Here is a 21,818-nt window from a genome sequence, read left to right as displayed (position 1 = left end):
GTATGCAGGCACCTGTGCATCCAGCCGGCGTTAGAATGAACTGGTAACCACGGTGCACTCACACATTAGCTACCAAATCTTAGGTAGCTTTCCAGGGATATGCTTAGGGTATATTAGGAATTATATAACATTGTGGAGTGGTGATTATTTATCTTATATTAGGAGTTATATACCTTTTTTTTTTTTGAGATAAAATCAACTGTTTTTGATCTTAGCGGGTTAAGCCATCTGCGATAATGTGCCAGGCTTTGGAAAGAGCATCAACTTTCCCCTGTGTGGGGAGAACCTTGCACAGCCCACAGCAAGTAGAGTCCCACAGCAAATTCTCTGTGCGCGGATTCGAATAAAACCTCTACAGATCAAAGAAACAATTTCTTGCTGGCCCTAATGCATTCTGACCAGCCCTCTGTTTGCCTAAGCTTGGATACAAAGATGAAAGAAAACTGCTATCATGTCTTACTGGGAAAACAAACTTAGGGCAGTCAATTGAAAACAGCAGAGGCTATTTACTCCCAGCTTGGAGAGAGTTGGGCGTGGCCACCTGTAATTTGGGGGAGGGGTCAAAATAAGACTCTGGAAGGTCTGAGAAGGTGCCTTCTTGGCCTTTTCTGATTTAGTCGGAACCATGGACAAAACCCAGAAAAGGTGTTATTTGTGAATCAGATCCCTACCATTCGGCTAATGCCACATAGTCATTGCCAAGCTATCTGGATTTTCACTAGAGACAGGCGTGTGGCCTTCTGAAAACCTGATTTATATTAGGCTACCTTCCTTGGTTAGTTATTTTAGAGAAGCTGGTTTGCTAGGCAGGCTCCTGAAGGCTTAGCAGTCACAGCTTTATTGTGGTTTAGTTGTCGAGCCTTTGCATTTGCCAGAAGAAATATTCCAAGCTGAGGGGTCCAAGGACTTGAATGGCAAAGGAGACACATGCACATATGCTCGGGCACATGCACATTCAAGACACTAATCTGTGCACATGGACATCAAGCCACAGACATGAGCCACTGAGTTAGAGCATTTCTATGTCTAAAGTGGACTATTAACTACAGATAATCGTTCAGAAATATCAAACACTGCACTGTGAGTTCCTCAAAAGAACTGGCAATAAAGCCATTTTTCCCCCTATGCTGACAAATATTGATAACTCATGTATTTCACTTTGAGAAAGAGAAATGGCCTTTCAGACCAACACAGTAGACAACAGTACCTTGTTCTTTGCCAAACTCGGCTTATAGATGATGATCTTAAAGAGGCCCTCAGAAGCAAAAGAATCGAGCCCTCACTTGGGCTTACAAGGTAAGTGAAGGTAGAATAAAAGCCAGGCGGGCTCCTTACATTGGGCTACCGCTAACCTCTGAACATAGCATGTAAATCACTCAAGAAGTGTCTGTCCGAAGCTCATGCCAGGATGCTGAGGACAAACACGGAAACCCTGGGCCCCCTTTTCTGCTCTTCCCAGTGGGTATATATTAAACCTCACTGCATTGCACCCTTACTTGGCTCTTTAGTTGGGGTATCAGGAACCATGGTTGAGCCTAGTCCTCTGTGGCTTTCGGAGGCAGGCCTTTTACCCTACAGCTCTATGGTTTCAGTCTCAGCATCTAAACTGAACACAGGAACACCTGCGGGGGCGGGCTTCCTTGTTTTGTGTTTTGAGTCTGAACAAAACCTTGCAAGAGAGAAGAAACTGATGCAATTATTTTTAAATTTAGAGATAAGCCATCTCTGCTGAATGCAGTTACGTGCCCAGTGTGCCAGAGCAAAAAGCAAAAATAAAAATGTCCTGCCTCTAACACATAGCCCTCAGTCATTCACCTCGGCTTGGTTTCACTGCCGTTTTCGCTGAAGATATCACAGAGGTCCAAAAAGTTTGAAGGGTGCCTTAAAACATTAAGATTAAACCAGTATGTAAATTGTAAGGAATTGCCTTTGATGCTTCTCTACACCTTAACACTCATTTTTTATGTAAAGTTGCTAATCCTCTTAATTTGTAACTTAATTCCACAGCAAATCTGACATTTTTGCTTCCTCAATCCATTTCTTTTCAAAGCAAGTTCGAGTTCATTGAGAACATTCAAATATTTAATCACAGAGGAAGAAATGCTGCAGCCCCGACATAATAATTACTGGTTAATGCCTCTTTTTGTCCAGGCGAAGTCATTCACAACACAATGGAATTCTTCAAAAGACCAGCGCCTGATGGAAGTGGACAGAGCGCGGCTCTCAGCCACCACTCTCTGCTCTCTGTCGCACCACAGGCAGAGCACTGTGGGAACTTCTCCAACCGGAATAAAAGACACACAATATTAAGAAAGGCAATGTCTCGCACATGCTGTTTGTTTGCTGACATCAGAGCAGCCAGCCCGAGAAGCTCAGAGAGGAATCCAAGAACTTCTCTTTCTTCTCTGGTGCTGAATGCAAGCAGCGGCGAGCCAGCATCAGGAAAAGAAATACAGAGGGATGTCTTAACCCACAGCTTCGGGGGCTCTTGGCTGCTGTGCTTTGAATGTGCTGCAGTGACTTCTATACAGAAGTGTTTGCATCTAAACTGGCCATGAACTCGTGCTGATCAAACCGCTAACCTCAAACAAGTAATAACTTCTATTTCCAATCCTCCAAGGATTTTAAACCACTTCTTATGCCAATTTCAAGTCTCCCAGGGACTTGACACTCTGATATCTGTGAACTGTAAACAACCACTTACCCATCTGTAGCGAAAATACCAGTGCAAGACTTTTCTCTCTTTTTTCCATCTAAGTTTACAACCCAGATGCTAGAGCTGTGAAATACAAGCTACGCAGGAAGGGGAATGGAGAGAGCTCGACAACATGGGCTTGTACTTAGCCTTGCCCATCACCATCAAGGAAACTTCGCTGCCTACCTCTGAACACACTGAGTATCCTAAATGAAGACACACTGGTAGATAATGCAAGTCATTCGAGGGCCTTAGACACACACTAAGAGATCATTTTGAAAGCACGTTGGCCAAACGTGACAGCCAGGTTTCTATTTCAAGAGCTCAGTGAGTGGATAATATAGAATATTCAAGTTTGGAATTTGGAAGTGGAAGACCATCCTGATGGGTGATTGGCAACTCGTAGTGATGGGTCCTGGGGCTCCTCAGTATCCAGTCATTACCGGTGGCAGCTGCCCTGAAATGACTTTCTTCTGAAAAGGTCATTCAGTGTATGATATTAATATTTCTGCAAGTTAAGGCAGCAAAGTGAAATCGCATCACATAGAACGGAGCTGCCAGGTGTCACCCACACTGAGATTCCATGAGAGCTGCTGGACTCTCATGAAGAAGGATGGTAAAAGAAATCCCACACTAGCCCAGAACTGAGTATAATAAAGGGTTATTTATTTAGGGGTAGACTCACAGATCACAGTCCTCTGCACGAACTGGGAACAGGAACCAAATCATGCTTCCAGAAGAGAGGCCAGACCTGAGCTTTACATCGGCATATATATTATAAGAGGCTACGCCCAAGTGGGCGGGTAACTTAAAGACTACTGGCTGGAGGAATTCCTACAGCCCTCTCAGATTAACACCCAGCCTCTGCCTCACTTCTTAAATGAAGCTGAGCTTTAACCAGGCAAGGGCTGCAACCCAGAAGCTCAGTTAGATGCAGTTATAAAATACACACTTGACTTGCACAGGGAGAGCATATGGCCCACGAGCAAATGCCAGTAATTCTGAAGGCCATTGTAGGGCACAAGGAGGGACACGGACTTAAGAGCAAAGAGGCCTGGGCTAAAGTCCCAATCCTGAAACCATTAAAGATGGGAACTTAAGCAAGTGTCCTAACTTTCTCATCTTTATTTCACTCACATGTAAGTGGGTAATAATCTTTTAGAGCTGCTGTAAAGATTATATTAGCAATATTACATAAAATATTACACAAAAGCCCTCAGCACACTGATGGCTGGGAGGAAGCATTCAGCCCATGTTAATTAGTACATTATTATTCAAATAATAAAGGATGCTTCAGAATTAATTTTACAGTTGCTTTTAGAAATCCACAAAATCATGTAATTAAAACTACAACCATCATAATAGCAATAACTAACGTTTACGGAGCTTGCCTGCTTATTAAACCCCCAGAACACAGTTCGAGCCAACACCAGCGTGCTTTGCAGATAAGGAAACTGAAATACAGGGAACATGGGCAATGTCCCACACTAGGGCCATGACTCAGAACACCCAAGCAGGCAGTGTGGTTGTGGAGTGCATGCTCTGAGCTACTGCACCATTTTGCTCTGACAATGAAGCATCATCATTCTGCAGATACCTGCTGCCCTTGTCTTTAAGCTACTGCACATTATCATATGCTGTTTATTTTGAATGGATTATTCAGCAGTCCTTCACATCCCTTAAATCTACTCAGTTAGCTTTTGTCAGTCAGCTGGGTTTAGTAGATGCTGAGTTGAGGAATCATCAACTCTTCAATCTTCAGTTAGAAAAGTAAGTGCTTCTTATCAGAGGTCACTCAATCCTCATTCTCCCAGCCATGCAGACCTTGGAAAACACTATTTTCTGTGCCTACTGATTTGCCTAGTCAGGGCAGTTCATATGAATACAATTATATGAATACAATTCTATAACACACACTTCTGTGTCTAGCCTCTTTCACTTGGCATGACATTTTAGGTTCATCCATGTTGCTGTAAACATCTCAGGACTTCATGACTTGTAAGTGTGCAGCGTATATAAAATGGTTACCACATTGTCCAGTTGTTTGCACTTTGAAGGACGCTGGTTTTGCAGAAATTGCTGATTTATGCACTCATTCTGTGTCCAACTATTTTATGAGCAAGCACTGTTTTCCAAAGTGGTACAATTTCTAACACCTATCTGAAGCTTTCAGCGTTTCCATTTCTCCATATACACACCAATATTCATTAATGTCTTTTTTCTTATTTATTTTTTTAGTAGCTTAGTAGATGTTAAAACTTTATTTAAAATAATCTAGTTTAGGCCGGGTGGTGGTGGTGCACACCTTTAATCCCAGCACTTGGGAGGGAGAGGCTGGTGGATCTCTGTGAGTTTGAGGCCAGCCTGGTCTACAAGTGCTAGTTCCAGGACAGCTAGAATTGTTACACAGAAAAACCTTGTCTTGAAAAATCAAAACAATAACAACAAAACAAATAAACAAACAAAAATCTAACTTGTTTTGCTCCATCCCCAGTTGTAGTACAGCTCTGACAGAAGGCTGCCTTTTCTCTGCCCTGTATGTAGACCCAGTGAGGGGGCACCACCTGTGAACCTGGAAGCAAGCTCTTCCCAGACACTGTCTACCTCTATTGCCATCTTAGATGTCCTAGAAACAAAAAGTCTTGAAAACTAAATCTGTGTTGTTGCTAAGACATTCTGTTTGTAGGATTTTGTTATCACATTCAAAATGGACCAAGACACTGGCTAAAACCATTCTTAGAAAGACATAAGAACAAGGAGGTTATATGGTATGCAAATTTTCACAATGAATGTGTTAATGTAGTTAGATATGGACCACAAAGTCAGAAGTCTGTTTGGGTAATGAAACTTGAGTCAATATTTTCATAGCAGATAAACGAAACAAGTGAAGGTAGCTTTAAAAATTAATGACAAACATGAAAAAAAAAAATATTTAATTAATTTTTTTTTTTTTTTTTTTTTTCATTTAGTTTATCTTCTTCTTCTTCCCCCCCCCCCAAGGGAAGTCACTCAGTCCAGAGAAACAGAAAGGACAACAGCCACTGTTCTGCCTTGGTGGAGGCCCACCCTCTCTCCTGTAGCCTGTAGGTAGCTACCTAGTGTCTCAGGCTCCCTGTAACTCCTTGTAACCCTTCTGATACGTGCTTACCAATAGGGAAGAGTCTGCCTGGAAGTCTCTAGTGTTTGTGTGGTGGCCCAATGGCCTTTTAACCCTTTCCAGCTCCGGTCCTGGGGCTGCTGGTGGCTACCACACAGCGTTGACAGAGCTCACTAAGGAGGAAGTGTAAGGCCAAGAAACCTTATTCCTGACTGTCTGTCCACCTATGACATCTATTTGGAGATCAGGCTTCCAAGATCAGGATAAGAGAATCAATCCGGTTCCCTGCGGCTGAAGCAATCTTTGGGTTTGGTTTCTATTGCTTGAATTTGGAAGCATCCTGAAAGCGACAGCAGGTAACTCAGCTTCCACAGAGTCCAGGAGATGTGGATGAGGCAGGAGAATAGCAGAGCCCAGTGTGGGTCTGAGAAGAGATGGAATCTTTGGAAGAAAAATCACACGATGGACCACACTAAGAGCTGTAGATTCGTCAAGGCGTTCTTGTACTCTTTCTGCTAGGATGCGGGCCTCTTAAAAGAGTCTGCAAACATCACTGCCAGACTGTGTTCTGATCTACAAAGCCATAGAGCCTGAGCAGGGGGGGGGGGGGCTGACTTTATGACGGGTGCGCATGCACATGTCGTACGCATGTGCTGATATGAATATAAACCGTCAAACAAGGCCTGATTCCTAAGCACAGTGAGAGCATATTGCAGGTCTTCCTCCCAGACAAATTCATTATTAAAATTTAATAAACCTTAAGGATCTTGAACTCTACGTGTTCCTCATCCAAAAACGTGACTAATTCCAATTATACAGGTAAAGGGAAGAAGGAAAGTACTTGGAGCTTTGCCGAGTCCAACATCCTGGCTCTATCTCCACTTGGCGCTGTTTCTCGCTCTTGCCCTCACACAGAAGATCCTTTGTTATTGGGAAACCAGAAAATATCTTACAAACTGAAGAGGCCGAATGGCAGCCCATCTGACCAATCACATACATTTTTTTCCCAGTTGAAAAATAAAACAATATGATTTATGTTAGTAAATCACTACTGAGTCCCGTTTTCTTAATGTGCCTACGAATACATTTTACCTAAAACAAACAAAAGCTCACGAATCTCTACTACAAATCACACGTAATCTTTAAGCTTAGATTTGATCTACTGATGTAAAACATTTCCACGTTTTATAGCCATTCAGTTGTTGAAGTCACCTGGAAAGTGGGGTCCCTAATGGAGGCAGTGCCTTCATCAGACTGGCGCTTGGGCATATAGATGGGAGCATTTATTATTAATGTTATTATTAACGATTTATGGAAGATGATCCAGACCACTGTGGGCAGGCCACCCAGCCCTGGGCACGTAGTCCTGGGATGTATAATAAAGTGGTTTGAGCAGGCCATGCCGAGCATCCCAACCCAATAGGCAGCACTCCTCCATGGCCTCTGCTTCATCTTCTACCTCTCGGTTCCTGCTTGCGCTCCTGCCCTGACTTCCCATGATGATGGACTGTAACCTAGGAGCTCAAACAACCCTTCCCTCCCAAGCTGATTTTGGTAGGTGTTTCTCCACAGCAGCAGAGAGCTGACTAGGACAGAAGTTGATTCCAAGGACCTGGGGTATTGCTGTGATGAAGCCGACAGTGGTGCTTTGGAAAGGACTGGGAAGAGATTTTGAAACTTTGGGTTAGGAAAGGTCTGCATGTGTTCAGAGTTTACGGAGCTGGCACTGGGTGCTTGAAAGATCGAAATGTTGAGAGGGACAGAAGATGGAGGCCTGGCTCGTGAAGCTTCAAGTAGAGAGGATTCCTTATCGGAAATGAAATAGCATCAATAAAATAAAATAAAGGAATGGTTGTGCATGCCTCCAGCACTAGGGAGGTAGGGGCAGGTGGATCTCTGGGAGTTCAAGGCCAGCCTGATCTATAAAGCAAATTCTGGGGCAACCAGCACTGTTACATAGAGAAACCCCGACTTGAAAAACAAAGAAAGCGAAACAAAAAAACAAAGGAAAGAAAGAAAATACCTTTTGCATAACATTCCTTCCACACCCTGTGGTTTTGGCAAGAAGTAAGTTGGGTGGGCTGCTCTGGAAGCTAACACTCACCTTCACCAGTTCCGTGTAGCCAGTCTCTCTGGGCGTCCACCATGGCTGAGCCTTCAGGCCATTCACATTGTAGAGGGACCGCTGCCACACGGAGGCGAAATGTCCTCTCTTGTGCCCAAGCTCATACCACTTATATGCCTGAAAGAACAGAAAGGTTGTTTCACACTGCTCCCTCGGAGGAAACGTTGTTACAAAATGAAAGGAAGTAAAGTAAGTAACAGAGGCTCCTTGAGCTGTGGTGGGGCCATGTTGCAGACCCATTGGTAAGTGCACTATAGTGGAAACCTACTTCCCTCTAACGCACAGCTCAGCCTTAGGGCCAGAGCTCCTGCAGATGGCCCCTTAGTCCAATCCATGATGTATGACTGACGGCCATAACTCACCACCACTATTCAGCATCACAGACAACATGGTGCTATATGCTATAAATATATATATTACTGCCCTGGGAAGAGCTCAAAAGCCAAAATTTGAAGTATGGTTTCTACTGAATGCAGCCTGATTTCACACCCGACAAAACTGAATTCGGGGACTATCTGTACTTTGAGATGATTAAATAAAGACCTAACCTGCTGAGATGGGTGAGAATTCTGTGGTTTAACCGAGAGCCTATGAGCTGTTGGGATAAGGGAAGCCTGGCACTTAATTTCCACTCTCAGGCTGTCAGCTCTGCGGATCTGGATCCATGCCCCCACCTATTCTGGTCTCCACACATCTAAGCCAGCTTAGGACTAATTTGTTGAGTCCTAACTTCAGACACATAACTTCAGATGCCAAAGGAGGGCACGTTTGTATTTTGCTTTCATTCTGTGAGTACTATTTTTATATTTTCCTGAAAGGGGGGTGGATTATGATTTAGACCATTTCAGATACATTTGCTAGTTACTGAATTGGACTACTAAAATCAAAAGTAATTCCTTTTCATAGTAACTTTATTTGCTGTCCTGTGCTGACAGAATAGAGAATAAGGAAATATTGTTCTGAGTTGGCAATAACTCGTATGGTAGCCCATATCAGACGTTCTAATAGGAAACTCTTGTTCATAGTGTACTGCACTTTCTGCAATAGGGGATAGCACTCATGGCTTCAGGTTGGCGCTTGTGATGCTGCTGGCATCTAAGACTAGCTTTTTCAGGGACAGCTGGCAGCAGAGTACTTGCTCCACATGGCTGGTCCAAATGAGGCCCTGCCATATGGCCTCAAGTGGCCCTCGCCCAGGCTGCCTGCTCCACGTGCCCATTGTCGTTAAAGAGGAGTTTGTAGGGCATACTGAATAACATCTCTGCCATTTTCTATGTCTGGTCCAAGGACTGCTCTTTTGAGAACTGATTTTTTAAAAAATGTGTAACCCCTTCCTCCCATCTCATATACAGTGTCTCTTCACATAGTCCAAGGTAGCCTCAAACCTGGAATCCTCCTGCCTTAGCTTCCTGAATGCTGAGATTATAGACATGTGGGATTCTCATACCTGGTTAAATATACAAGCTTTGATCAATACAAAGAAGCATTTAATGTTAACTTAAATGCCTTTTTTGTAAAACTCCAGTTATAACTATTTAAACTTTACAACTCTTTGCTTCTTTTTGATTTTATTATATGAAAAAAATTGAAAGTGAACAAAATCATATTTTAGTGTATAAAACTATTAACTTTTGAAAGTGTTTAATAATCATGTTTTGGGACTTTCTTGCTTAGCACTGTAAAGGGTGGGCTCAATGGCCCTCCCGTGTCCTACAACACTCCAGTATTTATTTGCCTTTCACACACGTGACCTCACCAGGTCCTTCTAACAGCCCCCGGCATCTCCATCTTACAATCACTGCAGCTGAGGGTTATAATGGCTCCGTTCTTGAAACCAGAAGACAAGTCTTCTCTCAAGTTAAACATACTCTTTCCTTGTACCACTTTTTAAAACCACCAAAAAGAATCTTATTTAATTATCTTTCTCATTAAAATCTCAAGCAGTACACACGGTAATACTTCTTATATATTGTCCTTGAGACACGTGTAACTTGGGCCCAGAGTTCTTTAAAGCTCAGAAAGTTAAAATGGCTAACTGATGTCAGGCAAAAAAGAAAAAAAGAAAAAAGAAAAGAGAAAGAAAGAAAAAGAAAACAGCACTCTAGCACTCATCTTTCAAATTAATTTGATCATTATTGTTTCAGCCAATTTGAATTTAGGACTTTATTTCCGAAGCCTTCAATGTTGAATTAAACACTATTAATTAACATATAGGACTTTAAAAAAATCTTGTAGTTCCTTAATTTTTCAAACATCAGTAAATCATTTGAAGGACTAGGCATATTGATGGTTTCGTGCAGAGAAGAGGTACTTATAGGACAACCCAGACAGCAGGCGGTGTGGCTCACACTGCAGCCTTCAGGGTCTTAGGCTTGAGGCTGCCCTGTGCTGGATGCCTGGGCTAATGCAGCTCTTACAGGTTCTGCTCACACTACCATGTGGCCTGTTCTAATGCTCACAGCATCCACTACAAACTGAACAAGAGCCTTGAATCTGCATTCCAATAGCATTTCCCCTTTATCAGAAATGAAAGCCAATGATAAATCAGAAATTTAAAAATTGCTTCTACCGATCCATGACAGAATGGACTCAACAAATTAGGCTAGATTAAAAAATACAAACCATAAAAATTCATAGAAAATTCAGTCAAGTAAGAAACCTATGTAAATGACCTCTACTTCTGTCCTTGTTTATCAAGTTTTGGAACATAATAAAGAACTGTAAGATTGACAGCAAGAGTTCCCCAGCTTTTCCCAGCTACTTTGCTTGGTTTTTGTTTTACTTTTTTGTTCTTTTTCAAACAGGGCCACACAGCCCAGGTTGATCTCAGACTTGCTGTGTAGCTAAAGATGACTTTGAATTTCTGATCTTCCCGCCTCTACTTCCTGAGTTCTGGTATTATAGGATGCATCACCACCCACTTCCTGTGGTGCTGGGGACCGAAACAGGAGGCTAGCAGTTTAGGAACTGAGCTACACCTCCAGACTCAGGCTACCTTCTTAAATGCAGTCCACATCAATGCTGTTCCTATTTTTGTCGAGTTATTGCTATGTGTTCTTCACACAGACAGATTGACAGGCAGGCAGGCAGGCAGGCATGCACACACCCCCGAGTAAAACATTCCCCTTCAGAAATCTGTGCAATGGCTCTACCCTGAGTGGTCTGGCTTGAGCTGGTCTGTCTGGAGCATCTGTACTAGGAATGGGAGACAGGTACGGGTGAGAACACTGGACTGCAACTTGTCTGTGTGGATCTGTAAATAACATTGAATGGAAATTGGGCTTTGTTTTATTTTGAATCCCAGATATTTTCAGAATAACGTGGCCATGGAGAAAACGGAACTAATGTAAGAAGTAACAGGCAGATTGTGACAAGGTGGGCTGATGGGAGACTGGAATTCACAGCCTTTGAACAAAGCAGGGCCACCAAAGAGCCCAGAAAGCCTGTTCCTCAGAAGTGGCCCTCAGGAAGGGATGAAAAGAGGGAGGAGCCAAGGCTGACCTCAATTTTGATTCAGAAGTTGGCCATAAAGGAACCAGAGACAGAGCTTAGGAGGAAAACAGCTCAGAGGAGCAAGGGGAGCTTGCTGTGTCATTCCAGGCAGGAGACGTGCGAGTTTGCTCCTGGAGAATGAGACTAGATACGAAGACGGAACATGGCTGGAAGGAAGAGAGCCTCTGAGCTCGGCCACGCTGCCATGGTTTGTCTTCTTCTCTTTCTCCTCCACGCTAACAAAAAGGTTCGTTCACATCCATTTTCTCAGCAGCCTCTGCTGCAGAGGCTGTAGGCTTGCGTCGCACGTGTCCATTCTCAGCTGGGACGAGGCTCTGTTTTCTGGAAGCTTAGGTGAGCTCTGACCCAGGACTCAGCACCTAGTCTGGGGCTACACTAACACAGGGCTGCTATGGACTTGTTTCTGCTCCCTGGAAACACGAATCCCTTGATCTCCCCAAATCCAGGGCCTGGGCTGCTCTTTGCATGTTAGTGATAATTACACTGGCAGAGCAGTCCATTGGGCTTAAATACCAGGCTCGTGACAAGTGTTCAGTAGTGAATTCATTGTCTTTGAAGTAAGAGCTGTTTTCACCTAAGATATGAGATAATAGTAGATTTCTTTTCTCTGTCTTTGCCCTGTGTCACAAAATGTTCGAAGAGAAATTAATTAGTGACAATTATATTTACAGTAGTTGAACACGAATTTTTACCCAGTGTTGGACACGGTGGCAGGTACTTTCTTAGCCTTCTCACTCAAAGGAGGGTACTTTTTACATCCAAAACCGAAGGAACAAAATAATGACGACCCATCAGCGACGTCTTTCCCCATCTTTCTCTTCACTTCTAAGTGTCTTAGTCTCTTTCAGTCGAATGGTTGGCAGGTTAGCGGGGGAAAGTACATGTGAACAGAAATGGAGACGGGAGATAACGCCAATCATCCAAGCCTCCACTGCTCTGAATTCACTCGCGTCTCTTGCAGGAGACAGCACAGCCACAGCCACCCTTGCTTCTGAGCAAAAACAAGCGGCTGCCCAGAGGGTCTTGTATTCTTATTAAATTTAAAAATCTGAAGCTGTGTCCTTAGGTGTCACCTAGGGAAGACAACGGTCACAAAGAGCCAGTCTCTCATTTGTCCTTTTCTCTTCAGACTCTGGTGACAGCTGAGGTAATGTTTCTACAGTACAGAATGAGAGAGGTGGGTCTCATCATGAGCACGTAAGTCACAGTGGAGTAGGACAAGGCTAGAAAGTCATGGTATACGATTTCACTACTAACGCCATGTTTATACAAGCTGACAACTGTACTCAGGAAAAAAATTAATCACAAAGATGTGCCACTTGGGCTAGTGACAACGTGTATGTATATGTATGTGTGTGCATGTCTGTGCGTGTGTGTGCATGTGTGTGTGTGCTTGTGTGTTGGTACCTGTCATTATCCTAGCTACAAATGTTCAGCTTAAATTTAATATGACAATTACATAGCTAACCATGAAGACCACAGTGCTTAGGGGGTGAGTCAAATAGTTCTAAAATAACTACTACAGAAAGTACAAAATAAAACAAAAATTAATCTCTATAAATTTTTTAAAAATTAGAACACCTTTAGAGACCTCTATCTGTCTTAACTTTAAAGGTATTTTTCCAAGGCAGCACTTAGCTTGTTCCTACACACAGAGATACATTCAGACACACACCCTGACTCACACACACCAAAAGAGGAACTTTTCAGATTACATATTTGATACCTTGGGAAACAAACAAACTGTAAATTCTAAATCGCGAAAACTTTATAAGAATTCTGCTTTAATAATTTTTGCTAAAAATGTTAGTAAAGCTCTAATTTGTTCCTAGAAGCAATAACCTCTCCTCACTCCATTATCTACTGGAATAAAATCACAAACCCAGTCAGCAGTACCTCTTTGTTCCCGACCCTCTGCATGGCATCCCCCAAGTGGAAATAAAACCGGCCATCGTCCGTGCCAGGATCTCCAGATTCAATTCCTTCCTGGAAAAAAGTCATTATTACCATCTATGAACAGTGATCTAAGGTCTCATGCCTTGTTTGGGGTAGATTTTCCTCAGGCATGAACTACAACATCTTTTAGGAAAACCTAAAATCTGGAAAATTATATCTCCTTATTAAAAGTGACTGTGAGGCTGGTCCACATTTCAGAGTATGAAAATGAGACTAGCAATGTAAATTTCACAATGCAGCTACCGTTGACTAACTGTGGAAGGTTCATACATTAGCACGCACTTGTGTGCTACCACTGACTAAGAGTGAACCTGTCCATACATTAGCATGTGCTTGTGTGCTTCTGCCATGGGAACAATCATAGTTCACTATTGCAGATGACTTCCCTGCCGGCGGATTTTCATTTGTTTTGCTCTACAAGCCTGACCACACACCACCTAGAGTCGGCATCCCTGAATCCAGACACTTCACTGCTCCAGTTTCAAGTGACGGCAGCCAGAGTGTACGTGGTATCTCTTCCTGCCGTGGACAAATGTACTGTGGGTAGTTAATGGAACTTCTTATTAAATTTACAGGATTCAAGCCAACAGCAAGTTTGACACATGTCATTTTTTTTACTGAACGGTTTCTATTATGGAATGTTTTGCTATTTCTTCCCACTTTTCACACAAGCACTGGGATGGAGATTTTTGTTTTAAAAAAAAGAGAGAAATTACTAAGGGAATGAATAAAGAAAAGCAAAAAAAAATCAACAAAAGTCTGAAATAGGTTAATAGCAAGGACTTCTTTTCTGAAAATTTGTATCTTTGAGGTCTCCCCTTATATGGCCCATTCTCTTAGGGCTGGTGATATGGCTCAGTGGGTGAGGGAACTTGCTGCTAAGTCTAATGGCCTGAGCTTGAGTTTCAGGGCTCACATGCTGCAAGGGGAAAGTCAGTTCCTGCAAGGTGTCTTCTGCCCTCCGTGTACACCATGCTGTGTGCTGTGGATGCACCTGCTCCACATACCCATGCTTAAAAATAATAATAAAACTACATACACATATTTAAAAGGTCGTTATCTTCTCCCAGAAGAAATGTTATTTGCACAATGTTGGAAAATAGCATCTAACACAACCAACTGACTTCTGGCATGGAGCATCCTTGTTTGTTAAATACCTGCCCCAGCTCTTGTGTTCCCACCTATGTAGCTGGGAGAACACTATCAGGTCTCCAGAATGAGACATGAGGGCACCTTAAGTCAGACCAATGTGCAGGCCCACATGGCCCTGGGAAGAATGGAAAGATCTCTGCTGTCCGATGATAGCCAGGACAGATGAGAATACATGCCAACTAGAGGCACCCCTGCTCACTTCCAGAAACTAAGAGCCTAAAGAAAACTTAAACGGATTTTGTTGGGAATTTTGGCAACAGTGACGTCAAACAAAGCACATCTCATGGTGGGTGACTCTTCTGGACATTCAGTCAGGGTGTAGGAACCTACTGCCTATGCGGTGGGTGACTCCTCCCGACATTCAGTCAGGGTGTAGGAGCCTACTGCCTATGTGGTAGGTGACCCTTCCTGACATACAGGGTGTAGGAGCCCACTGCCTATGTGGTAGGTGACCCTTCCTGACATTCAGTCAGGGTGTAGGAGCCTACTGCCTATGAAGCATCCACTCCCGATGCCAGGAAGCCTCCACCACGCATGCTAATCAATTAGAAGCCATAACCAATGGGGGGGGGGTAAATGAGTCCATGAAGTGAGCAGCCGGAAGGAGACCACTGCAGGTACCTTTAAGTAGGGAATACTCTCTGCTATCTTGTTCTGTGCCTTCAGGATTAAGCCGTAGTGCACTTTAGCAAAGCCATCATTGGGTGTCACATTCAGAACCTGAAGTCAAAGAAAGCAAAGAGCTGTCGTGACAGAGAAGAAACTGTGCAAGTGAGCGCCAAAACAAATCCTAATTAGTTTCGCTGTACTTGGAATGGGTGATGATGTTACAGCTTCAAACACTCGGTGGTAGCGCTTTGTCTCGTTGCTATCATTAAACAAAACAAACCCACTGTTCTCAATGCAAAATGCTCTTCACAATTACTCCCTGAATACAGTGGCGAAGGAGAAGGTAGTAACTGCTGGGGCATGGTTTTAACTCTGCAATCAGAAAAAAACGCCTGCCAACTGATGACATCAAAGTTTTTCAACGAATAGAGAAAAATCACCAAATTTTTGTGCTTAAAGAGAACCTGGAGGGCAATTACACATTGCTTTCTACACATGCCTCAGCCTATCATATTAGGACCCATTCATCATGAAAATATCCATCAGTGGTCACCTAAGTCAGTGGCAGAGTGTGATGTGAAAGGAATCTTGAGTGAATGGCCGCACATGCACGGTGATCATAAAGGCAACTCGGGTGGCATTAAAGGGGCATTGCCTTGACCATGGGAAGGACACGTGCTGTAGTATGGTCCCGTATCACTGCAGACGGCACAGCCCTGCTCCCGAGTCTGACCTGCACCAAAAGTATAGAGCTGTAACCAAACCACTGCCTGCATTTTTCATAGGTGTGGGAGTGGAAAATACCCGAGGAACTGTTAGAGGCTTAGCATAGCAGCAGATGAGAGTACCCCGAGCCTTGTAGGAACACCGAAGAGGGCCTTAAGTGCTGGGAACCTGTGTGTTAGCCTAGTGAGGTACCAGAGTCCAGTTCCTTGATCCTGTGCGGGGTCTGTGTCCAGAATGTTTGGGGACCCCTGTCCCACCTGTGCGACCTTTCGGCAGTGGGAGATTATTTCACAATAACAGGCTTAAAAATATGAATGAAGATAAATTCCTGGGAGCGCGACTCCAGCTATGAGGGATGTGATGCCCTCTTCCGGCCTCCACACAATGCAAGTGTACACACACAAACAGGAAAAGGAAATGGTATGAAATACAAACAACACAATAGGCAAAGAAATTGGAGGAAAGGACAGGGGTCACGTTCAATCACAGAATATTCTGTTTAGGGACACAAGAAAACTAATCCTCCAGGGAGAAATGCTGTATGGTATTTTGTGTGTGTTCTGACAAATAAAGCTTGCCTAGAGATCAGAGAACAGAGCTAAGCCACTATTTAACTATAGAGGGCAGCCAGTGGTGGCACACACCTTTAATTTCAGCACAATGGGAGGAGAAAGCAGGAAGATCAGAAGTTCAAGGCCACTCTGGGCTACACGGAATCGAATCAGTCTAAAAGAGAACAGTGCTAGGTGGTGGTGGCTCACACCTTTGATCCCAGCACTGGGGATCTCAGGCCTTTAATCCCAACACTAGGGAAGTGAAGACAGGAATATAAAGCAGGTGGAGACAGGATCTGGGGCTCCATTCACTTTGAGGATTCAGTAGGGGTAAGAAGTCTCCCTAGTGACCGGCTCTTTACCTCTCTGATCTTTTAGCATCTACCCCGATATCTAACTCTGGGTTTTTATTATTGAGATCAATTAGAATTTGTGCTACGGAGAAGGAGTGACAAACATTTCTGCTCTGAAGTACAGTTCCTGGGCAGCAGGCTCACAGCTCTCCTCTCATTTGCAGATGGGCAGTCAGGCATCCTACCTGCTACACACAGAATCAGGAGGGTGGGCAGGGCGTAGGTGCCAGAGAGGCTGACAGTACTGTCCCCATCTGTTTCTCTACATTTAGACACCACATCTCTGCACTTTGTAGATGGATGGGCAGTGACTCTACCGGTTTAATAAACTCATAGACAAAGACACAGGTGGGTTTACAAGAAATCCAGACTGAGAATAAAATAGACTAAAATAGTAAAAAGACTGAGAATCTTTGTATCCATTTATTATATGTCTGAATATTATCTTTCTGTCTATGTATCTATCTATGTATCTGTCTATCTATCTATGTATCTATCTATGTATCTATCTATGTATCTATCTATGTATCTATGTATCCATCTATGTATTTATCTATCATCTATCTATCTATCAATCTATCTATCTTTTTACCCACATTGCAAAAAACTCATTGCAAGGAACATTTCAAACTTTTAAAGCACCACCTATCTTCCTTTATCCAAGACTTCATTTTCCAAGTGAATTATGATGAAAAAATACTAGATAGAAAACTCTAGGAATAAAGGATCCATGCTTTAAATTGTGTATCAGTGGGAGTCGCGTGACTCTATCTTGCCTGGGATGTGAATCAGCATACCCACACTGTATTATGCTTCCTGACAGTTTGTTACTCGGTGTTACTCAGTGTTGATCTCCATCACCAAACTGACTGCTACAAGTACCACTGTGCCTCTGTTCCAGTGATCCTCATTGCCCCTCACAATGGCTCAAGGTACCACTGCGGGACAGCATCCATGCTATCATCACAATTAGGCCTCCGCTGCGGGATGGATACTTAGAATGCAAACATCCCGGGTGCATTAGATCCATGGGTATTCCCAAACCATGAGTAGCACATAGATACATAGGTGGTACTGAAATATTAACACTTTAGTCAGTGGGAAGGGATTTTTCTCAGGTCAATAAAATTTGTAAAGCACTCTAAATATTTCATTTGAGCTTTAAATCTCATTTGGAGGGCATGTACTTTTTATAAAGTATGCACTGTATAGATAGATAATACTTAAATCTATAAACCACTCCAAACATTTGGTTGAACTCGTTTCCCTGAAAGGGTACACAGTAAAAGATATTTCAAGAACATTTCTATGAGAAGAAGCCCAGCAGAGTTGGAGTTGGGCGCTACGGTCAGGTGGTGCTTGGGGTAGATGAAGGTCAAAGGACAGCAACCCTGCAGAAGAATCGGAGCCAGCTCAAGCAAGAGGTGACCGGTGTCTGGTGAACGCACTGGGCCCGTGAAGACAATGTGACAAGTGGTGGCCTGGCCCCAGACTGGAAACCCCATGAAGACACATTCTGCATTGCTTCGATATGGGGTCCTGAACTGGTTGGTGTGTGAATGTTTAGTAAATGCGGGCTGGCTGAGCCATGTTGGGAGCAGTGAGACCCCAGATCCTGAATTTCTTGTCATCCCCTGATCTGAGTGCCTACAGCTGCTCTGAGCACGAGACCTTCAGGAGTTCCTGATGGCAGGAGAGTGGTTTCTGGTGGGTTCGGCTGGGGCGTGCCTATCTCTATATAATCTGCCCCTGAACACAATAAAGGGGGCATTCTTGGGGAATTCAAGGATGATCCATGTTGCTGTCTCTCTGTCTGTGTGTGTTTGTGTATTTTAACCTTCAACACCCTTGCCAGAAGCTCGGTAACTGGGTGCCAGAGCACTGAGCGCAGACACAGGGGTGCGGTGTGCGGCAGAGCCATAGATCGGCACAGGGTTTGTGGGACAGCAAAGAACTGGCAATGATGCTGGGTTGGGGTCCCCAGCTGGTGGCAGCGCGACTCCCTTGGAAAGGAGATGGGGGAGGAGTCTCCAAAAGCTGCAGCTGCGAGCAATTCCTACCAAATCTCTGTAAAGCTAATCTCTATGCCGAAAACAAAACCAGGGAAAACTAAAAATAGGATATCACAATAGTTTTCTGAAATGTACTCAAAAATCAATGTGCACAAAAAATGAAACCCGGGTAACAGTTTCTGAAAGGAACCTGGGAGAAAAGATAAATACACCAGGCCAAACTTCGGCTAGGGAAAGAGTATCAATTAGCCATAGCTCATTCGTTTAGACGCCAAGAGGAAGGGAAAAGGCAAACCGCACATTACTTTCAACGTATAAAAGCTCTTTTAAAAGAAAACCAATCAGCTGTGTGATGCGGCAATATCTGAAGCTTCGTGCATCCTAGTCCGCGCAGCCAGGTGAGACTGTGGTCTCAGGTGCATAAACAACATAATTTTATTTTTCAAGGTGAGGAAAATGCTTCACATTTCTGAGACTTGCCGTCAGGTGGAAGGGCTGAGTGCATTCAGGGAAGAGGTTTGGAGGGTGAGAGAGGAGACATGTACAGTTTAGAGGCCAGTCAGGGTCTCTTGAAGCTTGCCCTGACCTCCTGTGTGCGTGACACCCAGGCAGCGGCAAATCCTTGAGGGTACTGGAAGGAAAGAAAAGAGGGGATTGGGAAACGGGAGAATTTTACAAGAAGAAAGAAGGGGGTGTGGGAAGGAGGGGACATACAAGGAGGAAGGATCACTGCATTTCCATTTCTGTGTCTGTGATGGTGTGTTCGTTTTTACATTCACACGGTTCTGAATCACCGACACACATGACGTTTCTTTTAACCAGATTCTGCAGGGCAGGGGACACCGGGTATGCTAGCAGACACCATGGTCACATGGAATTGTCTTATGGCCTGATGTGGGTCTTTTTCTGGAAGACACACATTTGCAATGCCTCAGTCCACCTGTGCAGGCATCAAGGATGCCATAGAAAGCCAAGGTCAAAGTTCTGCTCCCTCAGAAACAATGAAGTTGATAACATGGGTAGAAAGACAATAGCTTCAAAATTCAATGATTTTTCAAACAAGCACTGAGAGCAACAGCAGCGAGCACTACATTGAGAGTGGACCAGGTCTCCGGCCTGGGCGTGAGACTGCTGCAGTTGACATCATTCTCAATACACAAGAGCCCCTCGAGCTACACAGCTTGCTCACTGTAGTAGCATTTCCTGTAAAGGGAGCGGGTGGAGACCATTGATGCAGAGGCCCAAGTTAAGGAATAACAAGCGCTCATATCCATCTTTGTTTTACGGAGCTTAGCTTTCTCCCGCTTCGGAGTTCATTCGACATCCTGTTTGCTTTGTGCCAAATAAATTCCCTCGTTGCCTGAAGGAGCCAGTTTTCTGGGTTATATAGTTGCTTGTGACTTAGAGGTTATCTATTAAAATGCCCACTATAATGTAGAAATTCTCTGAAAGCCGCCCTGGCCAGAACATCAATGCCCTTTTGAAAACAGTATAATCTACTACTTTTGCCTGAGAGGCTTATACTGCAAAACTTAAAAAGATTATAAATTTTACACATATCAACCTCATTATTAACTTCATTCTGTTACTACCACAAAGAAAACCCTTAGAAAACTGTCTATAGAATGATAAAAAAATGAAGCTTAAAAAATGTTACAGTTGGGCTGGAGAGATGGCTCAGTGGTTAAGAGCATTGCCTGCTCTTCCAAAGGTCCTGAGTTCAATTCCCGGCAACCACATGGTGGCTCACAACCACCTGTAAAGAGGTCTGGTGCCCTCTTCTGGCCTGCAGACATGCACACAGACAGAATATTGTATACATAATAAATAAATAAATAAATAAATAAATAAATAAATATTAAAAAAATAAATAAAATAAAATGTTTTTTTTTAAAAAATGTTACAATAACCGTGAACTAAAATTTAAATTGTTCCAATCAAGATACAAGGATAAATATGGTCAATGTATATGTATACCTGAATCATCTTTATGGGACCTGCCACTCTGCACAATGGAGAGAGGTCAATAAAGAAAAACAAAAATAGGAAAAATTGGGCATGGTGGCAGTTGGAAGGCTGAGACTAGAGGATTGCCATGAGTTTGAGGCCAGCCTATATTAGATGTGACATCCTGGGTCCAGGAAAGAAAGAGAAATGGGAAGACCAAGTCCAGACTATCTAGGACATAATAACTTACATGTGATTTCATTCAAGATCACGTGGCAGGGAATTTCCCATCGGCACTTGAACTCACTAGACAAGACAATCGGTGTGGTCCACAGCGGACCTGTGCTTACCTCTTCATAAACCTTCTTGGCGCTGTCATTGTCTCCCATCAAAAGGTATCCTACGCCAAGGTCGTTTTTCAATGCCGTATCACTAGGAAACAGCTGAACTAGCCTCTGGAGGGTAAGCAGGGAGCCTCTCATGTGACCTGATGTTGGAAAAATAATGAATAGGAATAAAAATATTATGTGCTGCTTTGTGCTGAGAACACAAACCACGCGAGTGGGTTTAACGGAGCCTGAAAACACCTTACATCTGACTTTATCTATGAGTGGATTCTTGAGTCCTGGGGAGCAGGGTAATAATGCTATACATAATGGCTCGCTTAGATACTAAACACAGCATCAACCCTAAACTGTAAAGACAGCGTTATTTTCCGAGTCAATCCACATTTACGTTTTTATCTTAAATTCCTTCTTCAGAAAATGTCAGTTTTCGAATTCCTTAGGAAAACGTTCCGCTGAAATCATTTTGGGTTGTTAGCTTTAAAAGTTTTTGATAGAGGGTCGATAACGAAGAGCCAGACTTAGGGCCGTGCAGTCGGTACTTTTCTACTGACGTAAATGGGCACTGAGGGACCAGGGCTTCGCTGCAGAGGCCTTCTCTAACAAACACACGTCGCTTGTCTCTTCTTACTGATCTAGTTAAAGAGCAGAGGAGACATCTTCTGTACTAGGGGAGCCTCTGGTGGACGACAGGCTATGGTGCACTACATGGCTCAGGAAATCCCAGCCGCTGTT

At 43.5% G+C, this 21,818-nt stretch overlaps 1 protein-coding gene across 10 annotated transcripts in view; it reads right to left on the bottom strand.

Annotated features, from left to right (window-relative positions):
• Asph (aspartate beta-hydroxylase) overlaps positions 1 to 21,818 on the bottom strand; it is a 209,180-nt gene that overhangs the window by 71,764 nt on the left and 115,598 nt on the right. For all 10 annotated transcript variants that reach the window (XM_050164096.1, XM_050164090.1, XM_050164038.1 and 7 more), the window contains 4 exons: positions 21,090 to 21,226; positions 15,160 to 15,258; positions 13,327 to 13,416; positions 7,897 to 8,034 (listed from right to left, as the gene is read on the bottom strand). In XM_050164096.1, the coding sequence (XP_050020053.1) occupies positions 7,897 to 8,034; positions 13,327 to 13,416; positions 15,160 to 15,258; positions 21,090 to 21,226 (464 nt within the window). The remainder of the gene's footprint in view (positions 1 to 7,896; positions 8,035 to 13,326; positions 13,417 to 15,159; positions 15,259 to 21,089; positions 21,227 to 21,818) is intronic.

This window comes from Alexandromys fortis, unplaced genomic scaffold, assembly GCF_014885135.2.
Source record: "Alexandromys fortis isolate MF-2015 unplaced genomic scaffold, M_Fortis_MF-2015_v1.1 scaffold_18, whole genome shotgun sequence".
NCBI lineage: Eukaryota > Metazoa > Chordata > Mammalia > Rodentia > Cricetidae > Alexandromys > Alexandromys fortis.
This window is presented reverse-complemented; position numbering and strand designations above follow the sequence as displayed.